At 44.3% G+C, this 17,812-nt stretch overlaps 1 protein-coding gene and 1 long non-coding RNA gene across 2 annotated transcripts in view; one reads left to right on the forward strand and one right to left on the reverse strand.

The window, feature by feature from the left end:
* Positions 1 to 13,832, forward strand: part of LOC120638817 — an 86,295-nt gene extending 72,463 nt beyond the window's left edge. Inside the window, exons 3-4 of the long non-coding RNA XR_005660791.1 lie at positions 13,095 to 13,215; positions 13,604 to 13,832. This is a non-coding gene — a long non-coding RNA (uncharacterized LOC120638817). The remainder of the gene's footprint in view (positions 1 to 13,094; positions 13,216 to 13,603) is intronic.
* Positions 13,833 to 14,775: 943 nt separating this feature from the next.
* On the reverse strand, positions 14,776 to 17,459 carry IL26 (interleukin 26). Its single transcript, XM_001511139.2, has 5 exons — positions 17,291 to 17,459; positions 17,134 to 17,190; positions 16,848 to 16,982; positions 14,949 to 15,014; positions 14,776 to 14,862 (listed from the first exon to the last, which is right to left on the reverse strand). The coding sequence occupies exons 1-5, from the start codon at positions 17,444 to 17,446 to the stop codon at positions 14,776 to 14,778; spliced, it is 501 nt and encodes a 166-aa protein (XP_001511189.1). The 5' UTR covers positions 17,447 to 17,459.
* Positions 17,460 to 17,812: the final 353 nt, after the last annotated feature.

The raw sequence follows: 17,812 nt of genomic DNA on the forward strand, positions 1-17,812 counted from the left end.
ACCCTCACGTTTAGGGGTGGAGAATCGGGCCACATTGACCCCAGCCCTTCTGTGTTCAAAGGTGAGGGACAGTTGTTCACGTAGGACATCTTCACCTCCTACCTGACTGACAATCCTATTTATTGAGCACTGGCTCTATGCAAAGCACTGTATTAAGCGCTTGGGAGAGTACAATACAACAGAGTTGGTAAACACGATCCCTGTCCACAGGTAATTCACTTCGACTGTTAGCCCCATGTGGGACAGGGACTGTGTCCAACCTAATTAATTTGTATTTATACCAGCGCTAATAGAACAGAAATGATCCAACTCCAGTTTATCTGTAATTTTTTTCCTCTCACTCTAGAAGCAGTAGTGAAATGGCACTCATATAGTACACTCACGAAGTTATTACATCCCGTAATTGGGCGAGGGTTGCATTTATAATGATATTTGATAATAATAATAATATTTGTTAAGTGCTTATTCTGTGCCAAGCACTCTACTAAGCACTGGGGTAGAGGCAAGATAATCAGGTGCCAAATACAATCTAAGTAGACGGGAGAACGGGTATTGAGTATTCATTTTCCAGATGAAGGAACCGAGACATAGAGAAGTTGAGTGATTCACCCAAGATCGCACAGCAGATAAGTGGCAGAGTGCTTACTATATGCCAAGCTTTAGAGTAGATACAAAATAATCAGTTTGGACCCAATCCGTGTCCCACATGGGGCTCAAATCTTAATCCCCATTTTACAGATGAGGAAATTGAAACTGTATTCTTGTGAAACCTCATGTTAAGAGAGATTCACATTGATGTCCAGGTAATAATAACATTGAGATTTGTTAACACTTACTTTTTGCCGAACTCCGTGCCAGGGGTTAGAGTACGTATCTGTTAATCAGATTGGACACAGGCCCTGTTCCGCAAAGGCCTCACAGTCAAAGGGAAGGGAGGACAAGTATATAATCCCCATTTTACAGATGAGGAAACTGAGGCATAGAGAAGTTAAAAGACTTCTCCAAGGTCACACAACAGGGAAGTGGTGGAGGCATGAGTAGACCCCAGGTGCTCTAACTCCTGTCTCCCGACTGTGCTTTTTCCACTAGGCCGTGTCTCCCCGCAAATGGGCTTGTGTTGTCAGAAAAGGGAGGGAGTTCCCTAATTCAATAATAATATTAATAACTGACGCAAAATGCATCTTGAAAACACGTTTTGCTGGAACTGCTTGTATGTCTAAGTCAACTTCCTACTTCTTCTACAGTGATTAGTTTCCTACCTTCTTCTTGTCATAGATCTTTTTCAAATTTCATAAATTTCACACCAACTTTCCTCAGTCTTAAGCATTTGGCCTCCTTTTTTGACTCGCACAGCAATGGGAAGCATGGTGTTATTTAAAGATTTCACTTGAACAGGGTCCTTTGGACTTCGTATACTCGGCATGAAAGAGCAGGGAATGCGTGTGTCTTGTTTCGCGTCCTATTGTCCTCTCCCAAGCGCTTAGTCCAGTGCTCCGCACACAGTAAGCGCTCAATAAATACGACTGAATGAATGAATATCAATTCCATCTTGCGACCCGTCAGTCTGGGCCCTCCGACTCAGATATCTGGGTTTCGTTCCGTTCTAAGACGATCACGCGGTCTGTCGATACAGGGCACTCCGCTTCAGGTATTTGGGTTTCGTTTTGTTCCAAGACGCTCTTGCGCTCTGTCAATTTGGGTCACTCAGATTCGGATGCGTTGAGTTTCGTTTCATCGTAAGACGCTGCGATCCACAAAGTGACACACCTCTAAGTCACATACATGGGGTTGACTGTGGGGTTGCCAGGGGTGGATGTGGCTTGTCTACCCCAAGGAACTAATTTCTTGTCACCTCCACTTTGAAATGTACGTGGTGGTTTCCTAACCGGTGGGTTCACTCAGATACTCTGTATTCTGGTCGAGCGATCTGGGGCTTCCCCAAGTTCTGCCACCTCTTTCAGAAGGGGTGCATTGTGTGGGGTTCACAGCCAGCACAGTTTTCTTTTTACTCACCCGGGAATGGGATCACACTTGGGACCAAGGCGTCAAGCCTTTTTTCTTCGAAACTGACATCATCTTTCCCTGGTCTGGTCCTCTTCACTAACCCAAAGCCTTTGAATCTTATTCTCAATCAATCGATTGATCAAACAGTGGTGTTTGTTGAGCACTTACTATGTGCAGAGCACTGTCCTAAGCGTTTGGGAGAGTACAGTGCAACAGAGTGAGCAGAAACGCTGGCTGGCCATTCTCATTCAGAGAGCCTTAGCACTCATTTATTCATTCAGCCGTATTTACTGAGCGCTAACTGTGTGCAGAGCACTGTACTGAACGCTTGGGAGAGTACGATACAACAATGAACGGACACATTCCCTGCCCACAGTGAGCTTACATATAACTACATACAGGGGCCTGTTCAGAGGACTCAACCAATGAATCAACGGTATCTGTTGAGTACTTACTGGGTGCAGAGCACTGTACTAAGCGTTTGGGAGAGTACAATACCACTGAGATGGTGGACGAGCTCCCTCCCCACAAGGAGATTACAGTCTACTTTGATGGCATACTTCAAAGCAGCAGCATGGCTCAGTGGAAAGAGCCTGGGCTTGGAAGTCATAGGTCATGGGTTCGAATCCAGGCTCTGCCACCTGTCAACTGTGTGACTGGGGGCAAGTCACTTCACTTCTCTGTGCCTCAGTTACCTCATCTGGAAAATGGGGATGAAGACTGTGAGCCTCACATGGGACAACCCGATTACCCTGTATCTCCCCCAGCGCTTAGAACAGTGCTCTGCACATAGTAAGCGCTTAACAAATACCAACATTATTATTCAAAGCAGCTAATATTTTGTACACGATTGGTACCCACTATATAAGAACCATGATGGTTATGATGATGTTGGGTGAGAATCTGAGGAAGAATTCCTTCCCACCACCCAGGACTGAAAAAACGAATTATCAATCAGACAATCGTATTTACTGAGTGCCGTGTGCAGAACACTTCATTAAGGGCTTGGGTAAAATAAATTGAACGGTATAATAATGAGCATGGTGTTTGTTAAGCGCTTATTATGTCCCAGGCACTGTATTAAGCACTGGGCGGATACAAGCTGATCGGGTTTGACACAGTCCTTGTCCCACATAGGGTTCACAGTCTTAATCTTCATTTTACAGATGAGGTAGGTGAGGCACAGAGAAGTGAAGTGACTTCCCCAAGATCACACAGACAAGAGGCAGAACCCAGAATTAGAACCCACGATTATTATTATTATGATTGACACCTGCCACTCATATGAAGCAATACGGACCCCCCCGGGACAAATAGCAAATATTCACTTTCTTTCTCCTGACTGGTGCCAGAGCTCACTGACCATTCTGTCGCAAACCCCTCAGTGCCCCAGAACTACAGAAATGACCAATCACTCTATGACCAGTGGTGTACTGGAAACCAGGATCCGAATTTTCCATATTGAAACAACTCCAAATAAATCAGAATCATGAGTTTCCAACAAAGACCCTCTAGATTTTATAAGCTCATTGTGGATAGGGAAGGTGTCTACCAACTCTGTTACACTGTTACACTGTACTCTCCCAAGTGCTTAGTCAGTCTTCTACACGCAGTAAATACCACTGATTGATTGATTGAGACCAGTCACCGGCCCCTGGAGACTCTCCCCAGAAATTCACATTTTCCTCCATTTTATGGACCTTCAGGTCCACAGTCTAACATTCCTGAAGGTCCAGACATGGTTCCCGACTTCTGCCCCCATTCCAATTTTCCAAGGAAAACAGTCTTAAAATCTTTCCATATTAACCATCCCTGGAGCAGTACTCATATGCATATCAAAAGGGACGCTGTTTTATAATGAACGACAGAAGAGGAAGGTTCAGTGGAATTCAGAATCCAAGCGATTAAAGCAAAAAAGCTACAGAGTAGGATGCTTCATCACTGAATTCTTGCTTATGAATTGCTTATGACATCATTGATTCTTTTGCCGAAAGGGAGGCAGATTTCCTAAAATCAAAATGTGAAGACCGAACTGTAGTAGGAGTTGAGCGAGCGAGGTAGGAGGGAGAACGCTGATTGAGTTCCTTAAAGCTGACGGTGAGGAGTTTCTGTTTGATGCGGAGATGGATGGGAAATTATTGGAGGTTTTAGAGGAGTGGGAGGATGTATATGGAACAATTTTTTTATTAAATGATCCAGGCAGCAGAGTGAAATATGGACTGGAGTGCAGAGAGACAAGAGGCAGGAAGGTCAGGGAAGAGGCAGATGCAGTAGTTAATCTGAGATTTGATTATTACTTGGATACGTACAGGTAGGATGGTGGTCTGGTCTACAGTGGTGGGAAAGTTGGAGGGAGGAGAGAATTTGGGTGAGAAGACATGGGATTCTGTTTTGGCCATGTGAAGTTTGAGGTGTCGGGGGGAAATCCAAGTAGAGATGTCCTGAAGACAGGAGGGAATGTGAGATGAAAGAAAAGGAGAGAAGTCAGGGATGGAGAAGTAAATTTGGAAATCACCTCATACACATGGTAAAAGTAATAATAATAATTTTGATATTTGTTAAGCGCTTATTCCATGCCAGGTACTGTGCTAAGCTCTGGGGTGGATACAAGCAAATTGGGTTGGACACAGTCCCTGGCCCATGTGGGGCTCACAGTCTCAGTCCCCATTTTACAGAGGAGATAAATGAGGCACAGAGAAATAAAGTGACTTGCCCAAGGTCACACAGCAGACAGGTGGCGGAGCAGGAATTAGAATCCATAACCTTTTGATTTTCAGTCCCGTGCTTTATCCACTACATCATACTGGTAGAATTCCTTAACAGTATTCTACCCAAAATGGATGGTGGAAAAACGCATTATGAGAGAATTGAGCATAAACTCAAAATGCAATTATGCATTCAATTAATTCATAATAATAACATTCTTGCTTATTTCATTTGGCACTCATCTAATAATCATATTTTTATAATAAACAAGCATGTCATAATGAAACGTTTTCTGAGAAACTAAAAGGCAATAATAAGCTTAGTGCCTAAGCAGGTTCTTCTCCTGACTCTAGATTAATAAATTCAAACGTGCTGTTTATTGCATTTTGGCTTACAGCGGAAAGACTGGACAAGTCCAATAACCCAGCAAACTTCCATTTTTAAAGGCAAATGGTGTATCACGGTTGGATGGGCACACGATTATCTTTTTGGCCGAACTGGGGCACGCACCTGGCTAGTGACATTCGCACCTGCTTAGTGGAAATCACACCTGTCAATAGTTTCATCTTTGGAATGGAGGACTGCTACCTATATGTTTATTAATAATCTTCTATGCAGATCTTCTGGGCTAGGAGTCTTCTTTGATTAATACAGGAAATAGTAACCTTCTGATTCCTAGTACAGGTCTCTGCACCCAGTGAGGTCTCAGTAAATACCACTTGATAGATCGATGAAGTGTCAGTCAATCGGTCACTCAATTGTATTTCTTGAGCCCTTACTATGGGCAGAGCACTGTATTAAGCGCTTGGGAGAAAACAATATAACAGTTCAACGGAGCCATTCCCTCCCCACGAGGAGCTTACGGTCTAGAATCGTCCGAGTCAAGTTCCATACCCCAACACCTTACTAGCGAAAGGAAGTAAAACTCAAACTCAACTAGAGCAGTCGTCTTGTCGATCTATCTACCATTTGCCATTGATAATTTCCAGAGGAATGATCTTCCATGACTCTGCCAAAACCCACTTTTATCCGTCGAATTAGAAGTCAGTTCGGGATCATCCATTATATTAACGCTCTTTCCCCTGAGGTAGAAAAGTGCCGTTAGCTATCTGTTCCACTGACAGAGATGACTGCGGTTTTGTATTCTTTAGCATATTTCCTGATATGTAAGGGAGTAAACTGAAACCCTTTTGGGCGCAGTAACTGAGTAATCAACCAAACTGGTTTCCTTCCATTTTTCTCAGTTGGAAAATGGGGCTGGCTGTCTCCTAGAGCTTACATTTCAACCGAAAAGAAGTGTGAATGTGTCAAATTTGATCTAGGAAAGAAGTCTTAGTTCTTGATTTGCAGTTCGGGGGAAGAACTGGGGATGACCACATATTATTTTTTTCTATGGGGGATGGGAATAAGCAGGAAATAGTGTAGTGGTGCTAAATAATGCATGCAGGGTTAATGCAGTTTCAGTCTACTTAATATAGTTTGATTCGCACAGGTCAAAAAAATGGCAAAAATATCAAGACATCCAGTTCCAGAACTGTATCTCATTTGTGCATGTATTAATCAATAACAACACAACAATAATAATAATAACAATAATAATGACACCCATTGAGCGCTTACTACATGCAAGCACTGTTCAAAGCACTGTGGTAGATACAAGTTAATCAGATTGGACGCATTCCCCGTTCCACATTGAGCTCTCACTCTTAATCCCTATTTTTTACAGATGAGGTAACTGAGGCACAGAAAAGTGAAGTGACTTGCCTAAGGTCAGACGGCAGACATGCGGAGGAGCCCGAGTTAGAACCCACGTCCTTCTGACTCCCAGATCCGTGCTCTATCTACTAAGCCATGCTGCTTCTCTGATCAATTGGTCATATTTATTGAGCACTTACTGTGTGCAGAGCACTGTACTAAGCACCTGGGATAGCACAGTCTAGCAGAGTTGGTAGAAACGTTCCTGGCCCGCAATGAACTTACAGTCTAGTCGATTATATTAGCTCATTACATGCGGGGAATGTGTCTGCTTATTGCTATATTGTACTCTCCCAAGTGCTCAGTACAGTGCTTTGCACACAGTAAGTGCTCAATAAATGCAACTGGATGAATGAATCGAACATTTAATTATTTATCATGATTACTCTGTGAGTACATTATGTCCATCTCCCCTATTAACATGTAAGCTCCTTGTGGGCGGGGAATGTGTTGTTTTGATTGTATTTATTTCCCAAGAGCTTAGCACAGTGTACTACACCTAGTGAAAGCTCAATAAAAGCTACTTCTGCTACTACTATTTTCAAATCGAATTAAAATGATCTTGATTTCTTAATTTCTTCCGGCTCTTACCTGTAAGACCAGATTTTTCTGTCCATAGGGCGGAAAACCTAGTGGAAGATCTAAACCAGTTTGTGGTTCCAAATAAATCCCAATTCATTCATTCAATCACATTTATTGAGTGCTTACTATGTGCAGAGAACTGTGCTAAGCGCTTGGAATGTACAATTTGGCAACAGATAGAGATGTTCCCTGCCCAACAGTGGGCTCACAGTCTAGAAGGGGGAGACAGACAGCAAAACAAAACAAGTAGACAGTCATCGATACCATCAGAATAGATAAAGAGAATCGTAGATATATACACATCATGAATAAAATAGAGTAATAAATAATATATACAGATATACACAAGTGCTCTGGGGAGGGGAAGGAGGTAGAGCAGAGAGAGGGATTAGGAGCAATGGGGAGGGGAGGAGGGGCAGAGGGAAAGAGAGGGCTCAGTCTGGGAAGGCCTCCTGGAGGAGGTGAGCTCTCAGTAGGGCATAATACCAATGTTATTATGGTATTTATTAAGCAGTTACTATGTGCCGAGCACTGTTCTGAGTGTGGCCGGAGATATAAATTAATCAGGTTGGACACAGTCCATATCCCACATGGGGCTCACAATCTAAGTAGGAGGGAGAGGAGGCATTTGATTCCCATCTTACAGATGAGGAATCTGAGGTGCAGAGAAGATAAATGACTTGCCCGAGATCATTCATTCATTCAATAGTATTTATGGAGCGCATGCGATGTGCAGAGCACTGTACTAAGCGCTTGGAAAGTGCAATTCGGCGACAGATAGAGACGATCCCTACCCAACAACGGGCTCACAGACACAGCAGGCAAGTGGCAGAGCTGGGCTCAGAACCCAGGTACTCTGTTTCCCAGGCCTATTCTTTTTCCACTAGGCCAGTCTGCTCCTCAGCGATTCTGATCACCGTCGTTCGAGAGCTTGTTTCAGCCATAAAGAGTTTATTCAGGCCGCACGATTGAATCTTGGATGAAGTTTGCATTTCCTATCTTTCTTCAGGAGGACAGTTCAATTCAGTCCTAACTGGGGGATATATGCCTTAAACAGCCCTGATTTCAACCTTTTAGAGAAAGACCTCATTGGAGTCTAATAGTGATGGATCTGGTTATTTTTTAAAATAAAGTTTTAATCTTGAGCATTTGTGAATCATCATCAGGGAAGGGAACTTAAGAGCTGGGAATATTGGAAAAGACGGAGAAGCAATGTGGCTCAGTGGAAAGAGAATGGGCTTTGGAGTCAGAGGTCATGGGTTCGAATCCCTGCTCTGCCACTTGTCAGCTGTGTGACTGGGGGCAAGTCACTTAAGTTCTCCGTGCCTCAGTTCCCTCATCTGTAAAATGGGGATTAAGACTCTGAGCCCCACGCGGGACAACCTGATTCCCCTGTGTCTACCCCAGCGCTTAGAACAGTGCTCTGCACATAGTAAGCGCTTAACAAATACCAACATTATTATTATTATTATTATTATTATGTTCTAAACAGATGGTGATCATTTTCACTAATCCTTCCAAGAAGCAGCGTGACCTAGTGGAAAGAGCACAGGCCTGAGAGGCAGAGGACCTGGGTTCTAGTCCTGGTTCTGCCAATTGCTTGTTGTGTGACCTTGGGCAAATCACCTCACTTCTCTATGTCTCATTTTTCTCCACTGCAAAATGGAGACTTAACACCTGTTCTTCCTCTTGCTTAGACTTTGAACCCCAAGTAGGACAGAGACTGTGTCCAACCCGATTGGCTTGTAACTACCCCAGCGCTTAGAACAGTGCTTGACACACGGAAAGCACTTATCTCTCCCCTTCTAGACTCTGAGTTCCTTGTGGGCAGGGAATGTATCTGCTTGTCGTTGTACTGTACTCTCCCAAACACTTAGTATGGTGCTTTGCACACAGTAAGCACTCAATAAATATGATTGAATGAATGAATTAATGAATGCAAGTGCTTATCAACTGCCATCATACTAATCCAAGCCCTAATTGACTTATTCCTTTTGCGTGGGTTTCTTTTACAGTATATGAGAAAGGCCAGAGAGAGAGTTTATTTCTGGGTTTTATTACAAATTTGGGATGTTACTCCACTGTTATTTTGTTGGTAATATGAGTTGCTCCTCAAAAGCATTTGAAGTAATTTAGTGAACGAGGTGGGTGAGATTCGGGCGGGAGGGAGGTCACTGTGTTTGGATCTGAATTGGGAAATAAAGGTGCAGTGCATCCTGATTCAGTCAATCCATCAATCAGTCCTATTTATTGAGCCCCTACTGGGTGCAGAGCACTGTACTAAACATTTGGGAGAGTACAATACAATAGTAAGCTAACAGCCTAGAGGGAGTGGGACAGGCATCAACATAAGCAGCGTGGTTAGGTGGAAACAGCATGGGCTTGGGAGTCAGAGGTCATGGGTTCTAATCCCGGCTCTGCCATTTATTAGCTGCGTGACTTTGAGCAAGTCACTTACTTCTCTGTGCCTCAGTTACCTCATCTGTAAAATGAGATTAAAGCCATGAGCCTCACATGGGACAACCTGATTACCTTGGCACATAGTAAGCACTTAACAAATAGCATTATTATTATTATAAATAATAAATTGTAGATACAGAGAGAGAACCAAAGTCCGTAGGTGAGCAAAAGGGAGAGAGACTAGTGAGAGGAAATAGTCGAGGAAATGAAGAGTCAAGGCCCCTTGGAGAGGGGGTGATTAGTAAGGATAAAAATCACACTTCAGTCATCTCATGCCCCTTGTTCGGTTTATGGCAATGAAAGGATACAGAAGATGTGATCGTGTCGGAGCAATTCAGCAACTGTAAAGGCCATCCCGCCTCTCTCAGTGTAATAATGGAAATGTCTTCTGAGTATTTTCCACATGAATTTACCTCCCAGGTTAGAGAGACAATAGCCATAAGGTTAGCAGTGAGTAAGGCTCATTTGCACCCCGCCGCATTATACCTCTGAAGACGTTTTCTAACGATCCATCGCTGTTCTATTGACGTGATTGAAACCACTGACTAGTCAGTTTTTCGTGCTGCTACTCCCATCTCTCCTCCAGCTTTTTAGACTCTTAGAGGTGCTCAAGCTTCTCCTCACACCTCAGTCGTTCAGTCAATTACTGAGTGCTCACTGTGTGCGAGCACTGTATTAAATGCTTGAGAGAGTACAATCTGACAATAATACTAATAACTGCGGTATTTGTTAAGTACTTACTCTGTGCCAGGCACTGTACTAAGCGCTGGGGTGGATACAAGGTTGGACACAGTCCCTGTCCCGTGTGGGGAATCAGTCTCAATCCCCCTTTTACAGATGAGGGAACTGAGGCACAGAGAAGTGAAGTGACTTCCCCATGGTCACAAAGCAGACGTGTGGCAGAGGCGGAATTAGAACCCATGACCTTCTTGCACACTGTGACAGAGCTTTAGGTTTGCACATTGATTTTCTCAGTCACACACACAGACTCCTAAGTGAACTGCACCATTACTGGTTTCTTTGAATTTGACGGACAACGATGTCTATAAATTTCTTTGATTATATTGCTATAGGACCACAGACTATCAATCTTATTTATTGAGTTCTTGTTGTGTGCAGAGTACTGTATTAAGTGCTTGGGAGTGTACAATATAGCCGAGTTGGTAGACACATTTCCTGCCCACAACTAGCTTACAGTCTAGAATGACACAGTAATAACAGCTGGAAGAGAAAATGATGTATTTAGAAGGTAATCCCCATGTGGGCCAGGGATTACATCCAACTTGATTAGCTTGTAACTACCCCAGCGCTTAGTACAGTGTTTGGCACATAATCAGCACTTAACACATCCCCTAATTATTCTTATAAAACTCTCTATTTCCAAGTGACGTTTATCGTTTCTTGAAACCTAGTAATGACATTTGGATAAAGGAGCTCTGAACCGTTTCTGAGTTTAGACCGTGAGCTCCTTGTGGATAAGGCACGTGTCTACGAACTCTGCTGTAGTCGTACTCTTCCACGTGCTTAGTACAGTGCTCTGCGTCCAGGAAGGGCTCAATAAATTACATTTGTTGATACACTGGTTGAGAAACAGCATGGCCTAGTGAATGGAGCACGGGCCTGGAAGTCAGAAAGACCTGGCTTCCGATCCCAGTTCCGCCCCACGTCTGCTGTGGGACCTGGGGCGAGGCACTTCACTTCTCTGTGCCTCAGTTACTTCATCTATAAAATGGGGGTGACGACGGTTAGCCCTGTGTGGGGCAGGGACTCTGTCCAACCTGATTACCTTGTATCTTCTCCAGTCCTGGGCACACGGTAAGCCCTTAACAATTACCATAATATTATTATTTTTATTACCACTGATGGTGTGTTGATCGGTTGTGGTGTTTATTGAATACTTACTGTGTACGGATCACTGTGCTAAACGCTTGGAGAGTACAATTCGACAGAGTTAGTGACATCCTCCCTGTCCACAAGGCGCTTGCAGTCGGCACCTCACCCTCCATCCTCATCTAGAGGGAGGGTATGTCAGTGGTTCTCTTGTTTTCCTGGAGTGACATCTAGAGTCAAATCCAGGGTACTAAAGGCTGTTTGACATGTTTCTGACACTAAATTGTCACTTGGCAGGAAATGAGTCCTACTTTGTACGATGCCAAAAGCAAGATTTTAGGGGCAACAGCTCTGCTTTCTTTTTTTTCATGGTATCTGTTGAGTGCCTTCTCTGTGCCAAGCACTATACTAAGCGCCGGGGTGGATAGAAACAAATGGGGTGGGACACGGTCCCTGTCCCACGTGGGGATCCCAGTCTCCATCCCCATTTTATAGATGAGGGACCCGAGGCAGAGAAAAGTTAAGTAAGTTATCCAAGGGCAAAAGGCAGACAAGGGATTAGAACCCAAGTCCTTCTGACTCCGAGGCCCGGGCTCTAGCCGTTAGACCACACTCCTTTCTGGCCCCAGGGATCATCCCGGGGCAGGACGAAGACGGTAGGAGAGTTGACCTCGAGACTGGAAGCTCATTGTGGGCAGGGAATGCGTCTGTTCTACTGTACTCTCCCGAGCACATAAGTACAGTGCTCTGCACACAGTAAGCGCTCAATAAATACGATTGACTGACTGGCTGACTTAGTGAAGCCTATCCCCTTGGCCCCTTTTCCCCGTTGTTCTGTTTCTTGGACACTGGGCTCAGGGGCCTTCTGGACTTGGAAAGCGCAACGCAACAATAAAGAGAGACAATCCCTTCCCACAGTGGGCTTACAGTCTAGAGGGGAAGGAGAAGGAAGATGGTGCCATCTACAGAGTGCTTACTGTGTGCAGAGCACTGTACTGAGCACTTGGAAGAAGCAGGGTGGAATCTTCCTCCTGCTCCTCCTCATCGTCATCATCTGTAAACTCAACGTGGGTAGGGAATGTGCCTGTTTATTGTTATATTGTACTCTCCCAAGTGCTTAGGACAGTGCTTTGCACACAGTAAGAGTTCAATAAATATGATCGAATAGACGAATGAATCAGCGGAATTGATTCAGCGCTAACTATGTACAGAGCACTATACTAAGCGCTTGGGAGAGTACAGTACCACAGAGTTCGTAGACCCATTCCCTGCCCACAGTGAACTTATAGCTAGAGGGGGAGACAGAGATTAATATAAATAAATAATCCTTAATATATAATAATTCACAGAGATAAGTATAAATAAAATATAATGTGTAATTAATAATTCACTGCGGTTAATGTAAATACTTAATCTAGAATATATTATAATAATATATAATGTCTATATTACACATTAGAACCCAGGATCTGACTCCCAGGCCCGTGCTGTCTCCGTTAGGCCAGGCTAGAGAAGCAGCATGGAATAGTAGACAGAGCTCTGCCATTTCTCTGCTGAGTGGCCTTGGACAAGTTTCTTCACTCCTCTGGGTCTTAATTACCCCATCTGTAAAATGGGGATTGAGACTGTGAGCCCCATGTGGGACAGCGACCTTGCCCAGCCAGATTTGCTTGCATCCACCCCAGCGCTGAGTACAGTGCCTGGAACATAGTAAGTGCTTAACAAATACCGTAACTATTATTATTACTTCTCACAAGGGAGAACCGTGCATTGGGCATTTCTACCTCTTCCGAAGAAGCCTACATCTCCCAGGACCTTTAGATCCTCGCACAATTTTCTATTAATCCATCAGCAGCGGTATCAACGCTTGCCTTCGCGGTATGTGTCTGTTATTTTATTGGATTGTCCCAAAGTGCTTAGTACGGTAGACTTAGTACACTTCGCCATCATTAAAATTCCTTCAATTTAAATATTTTCAATGTTTCCATTTGTTCTGATAGCGCTACGCTACTCTACTTTACTTCTTTATAGGACCCAACATGTGGTTCTAACTAGTCAATTCTAGCGTGTATGTGTTTATTCATTGGCTCTTTAGGCGGGGCCCCCATGCATCCTTCTGGGCAAGTGATGAGAAAATAACCACTATTCAGGGCACGCTGGGAGATTTGAGAGCTGCTATGGGGTTGGTGAAGCGCGAAAGGGGTTGGAGAAGCAAGTTCCCCCACGGAGTTGACTCTCATTTCATTTCTGGCTTCCATTTTCCCAGATGAGCCTGTCAGGAGGAGACCAGAATCTATCCCACAAACCTGGATTTTTGGCAGAGGTTCTGGGCAATGAAAGGAACGCTGCAGTCAGAATCCTAAATTCCTGAAGCGGAAGTCAGGCACCGCGCATTGGGCATTTCTACCTCTTCAGAAGAAGCCTACATCTCCCAGGACCTTTAGATCCTCACAGAATTTTCTATTAGTCCATCAGTGGCGGTATCGACGCTTGCCTTCCCGGTATGTGTCTGTTATTTTATTGGATTCTCCCAAAATGCTTAGTATGGTAGACTTAGTGCACTTCACCATCATTAAAATTCCTTTAATTTAAATTTTCCAATGTTTCCATTTGTTCTGATAGCACTATGCTACTCTACTTTACTTTATAGGACCTAACCTGTGGTTCTGTTTAACTAGTCAATTCTAACGTGTATGTTTTTTATTCATTTGAAATATAGGTCACTGTAAAAGTTTATGCTGGTTTCCTTTAACAAAAATAGATCCTTAGAATTCACAACTGTCATACACAAGAACCCATTTCATATCCATTATATTACAAACAGAAAGTACCACAAAACTATGATTTCATTTCCTTATCTCTCTTTTAAAATCATTCAGTAGTGAAATGCATTTTTGGAATGTAATTTTTTTCCCTTAAATTCTCAATTAATAATAATCACGATAACTGGGGTATTTGTTATGAGCCAAGCACTGTACTAAGCTCTGGGGTAGATGCAAGGTAATCAGGTCCCACAGGGGGCTCGCAGTCTAAGGAGGGGAGAGAAGGGGGATGGAATCCCCATTTTGCAGGAGAGCCAACTGAGGCGCAGAGAAGGGAAGTAAATTACCCAAAGTCACAAAGCAGGTACGCGGCGGAGTCAGGATTAGAACCCAGGTCCACTGATTCCCAGGCCCGTGCTATTTTCCACTAGGCTATGCTTCTTTACAGTGAATTTACACAAAAGGGGATGTAAAGGAATAGTTATCTTCCAATCATTAATATATTGATTCAATAATAACAGTGCTGAAGTGTCTGATTTTTCTCCCGAAGCTGTACAGAAAAAGGTGTTTCATCCACTAGGAAGAGGTCATCATTGTGCATAAATCCTTTCTTCTGGTTTTCAGTAGATTTTCAGGTCCATGACATTGACGCTCATTCAGGGGGTGTCCTTTCACTTTATTTAAAGTTATCTATGTAGGATTTGATCCACGGAAGGAGTATATCAAGTTCACCGATGGCTTTGTAGACTCCCTTGTTTCCAAGCTGCAAAGAGGTGCAGATTTTTCAATAGAGAATTTCAAAAAGAGTTCATTTGGTAATCTTTGAGATCATCATCGTTGTATAGTTACCTTATAAAACAGTTCCTTCATCTTGGTAATGGGCTTCATCTCTCTAGAGGAAGGAGCACATGGAACCTGAGAAGGCAAGCAGAAAAGAGGTTAAGTCATTTCACTTTGTGGGCCTCAGTTCCAACATCTGTAAAATGGCGATTAGGATAGTGAGTGTCATGTAGGACGGGGACTGTGTCCAACCCGATTAATCTTGATCCCCACCCCACTTAAATCAATGTTTGACACATAGTAAGCCCTAAATGAATACCGTGAAAAAGGAGTTATTTTGGCCCTGGAGGTGTCTGACAACCCATTCAAACACTTTAATTAAACTTATCTAGGGTCGGACTTTTTAGGAAGGACAGTCTGGCCCGCTTTCCTTTTTAAAGATCCAAAAGATTTGACAAAAAGAGTTGTGTTTTCAAACAGGCCAGTTATGAACAGAGTACTGGTAGGGTCCGGGGTTACAGGGGAAGGCTCACTCTTCTCTAGACTGTATCGTTGTAGGCAGCGAACGTATCTGCTAACTCTGTTTTAGCGTTCTCTGCCGAACGCTTAGTGTAGCGCTCTGCACATAGTAAGCACTCGGTAAATACCATCGCTTGGCTAACGGATTGATCGAGTCCACTGAAACTCTCGCCTTTTGCAATTTGTTATAACCCACTGCTGATTGGCTCGTGAACCCTCTAGACCGTAAGTTCCTTGTGGGCAGGGAACATGTCTACCGACTCTGCTGTATTGTGCTCTCCCAAGTGCTTAGCATAGTGTTCTTCCCACAGTAAGTGCTCAACAAATACCATTAATCGATTGATTGATATTCCTAGACAACACCACTTTTATTTATCCTTTTCATTTGATTTTTAGATAGATCCCAAGCATCTATTAAACTGCCCTACCTGTCTTAATTGCATTTCCAAGGCCTGGGTTCTGATTCTGGTGTTGGGAGACTTTGAGCAAGTCACTTCACTGCTCTGTGCCTCAGTTTCCTCATCTGTAAAATGGGCTTTCAGTATCTGTTCTCCTTCCCCTTCTACTGGAAGCCCTCTGTGGGACAAGGTCTCCATCCAATCTCTTTATCCTCTGTCTACCTCAGTGCTCAACCCCAGGCTTGGGACATGGTAAATGCTGAACGAAAGCCATTATCAATAATATTATTACTATCATCATCGTCACTACCGTTATTCTTATTTTCATAAAGCCCTGTAGAGTCTGAGCTCTTCCTGTAGATTGTAAACTCCTTGAAGGTAGGGATCATGTCTACCAGTTTTCACTCCCTCTTACTCACTCGGACTTAATAATGTTGGTATTTGTTAAGCGCTTACTATGTGCCAAGCATTGTTCTAAGCACTGGGGTAGACATAGGGGAATCAGGTTGTCCCACGTGGGGCTCACAGTCTTAATCCCCATTTTACAGATGAGGGAACTGAGGCACAGAGAAGTGAAGTGACTTGCCCACAGTCACACAGCCGACAAGTGGCAGAGCTGGGATTCGAACTCATGAGCCCTGACTCCAAAGCCCGTGCTCTTTCCACTGAGCCACGCTGCTTCTCTATTTATCGAGTGCATACTGTGTGCGGGGCACTGTACTAAGCCCTCGGGAGAGTACAATACAACAATAAACGGATATATTCCCAGTCAGTCAGTCAATTGTATTTATTCGAAAGAGCTGCACCCACTCTATTACTAGTCTCTTTTTCACTGATCATTTCCAAAGAGTGGCTTTGAGAGGAGCCAACCCAGCCACCCGTGATTTTGCCTGTTGTAGCGTACTCTCCCAAGAGCCTAGAACAGACCTCTGCACACGGTTGGTGCTCAATGCAGCCTATTGACCGATAAGGCCTCTACCCGCTGAACGCCCCCATCCTTAGTGCAAGACCTTGATGGAGCCAACCTGTCGTCTCCGAAGAATGTACTTACGCATCGATTCAAGACCTCTTTCAGCCGCTGGAAGTCTTCGACGATGCGCAACTCTCCGCCGACCGGGAGATGATGACTCCCAAAGACATCCTCCAAGTAGAAGGTCAAGAGCTGATCTCGAAATCGGCAGTTTTTCTGGGAACCGGAGAAGGGAGTGAGATCGAGATCCAGGGCCACCCCGTCCCCGGCCTCCGCCCCCAAACAGCCTCTGATTGCCAGTATCTGCCTCATTCAGAAAAACAATCAACCCAACAGGAAACCGAAAGGAAAAGGATCTAGGACACACCGTAATCAGCCTTTTGGTTTTCTTTTTTAGCAGCTTTTTGTTTTTGATGCCGTCTTCCTGCAACAGAGCAAATTGAATTAACGGAGGGGCGACCTCCCGGACCGCTGGCACCTTATCGAAGGGGGTCGGTCGTCTCGGAGAAACCCGGGAGACTTACTGGAACGGAGGCCTTGAATCTGGTCACTTTGAGGTAGAGGTTGTCGACGGATCTGGACATCATGCCTTCGTGGCAGCGGCTATTGGCGATGGAAAGCTCCCTGCTCTCGGCCACCAAGAGGGACAAGGCGACGCAGAGAAGCCCTATCCTCGACATCTTCCCCCCGAGTTTCGTGTCTCCGCCGCCCTAGAGCCACCTCAGATGGGTGAGATGACAAAGAATAACCTACTTCTCTTCACCCCCAAGCCGTCGCTCCGAGACAATGTTGTGAAAGATATCTGAGGGCTTATATAGATGTCGATCGCTTCAGGCTGTTCTATTTTTAATAGGCCACGTTGCACCTCTTCAAAACTTGACCACACCATCTATGACGTGAGGTGGAAGCCATTTCCAGGTTTACGGGCAAAATCGGGCCGACGTTTCCAAGAAATAGGAGCTTAGGTGCAAATCGAAACAAAGGTCGTTATAGCGGAGTCGTCAAACGTGCCCCCCAAAAGGACCAGGTTTCTGGAGACCGGAGCG

This window comes from Ornithorhynchus anatinus, chromosome 14 (assembly GCF_004115215.2).
Source record: "Ornithorhynchus anatinus isolate Pmale09 chromosome 14, mOrnAna1.pri.v4, whole genome shotgun sequence".
Lineage (NCBI taxonomy): Eukaryota > Metazoa > Chordata > Mammalia > Monotremata > Ornithorhynchidae > Ornithorhynchus > Ornithorhynchus anatinus.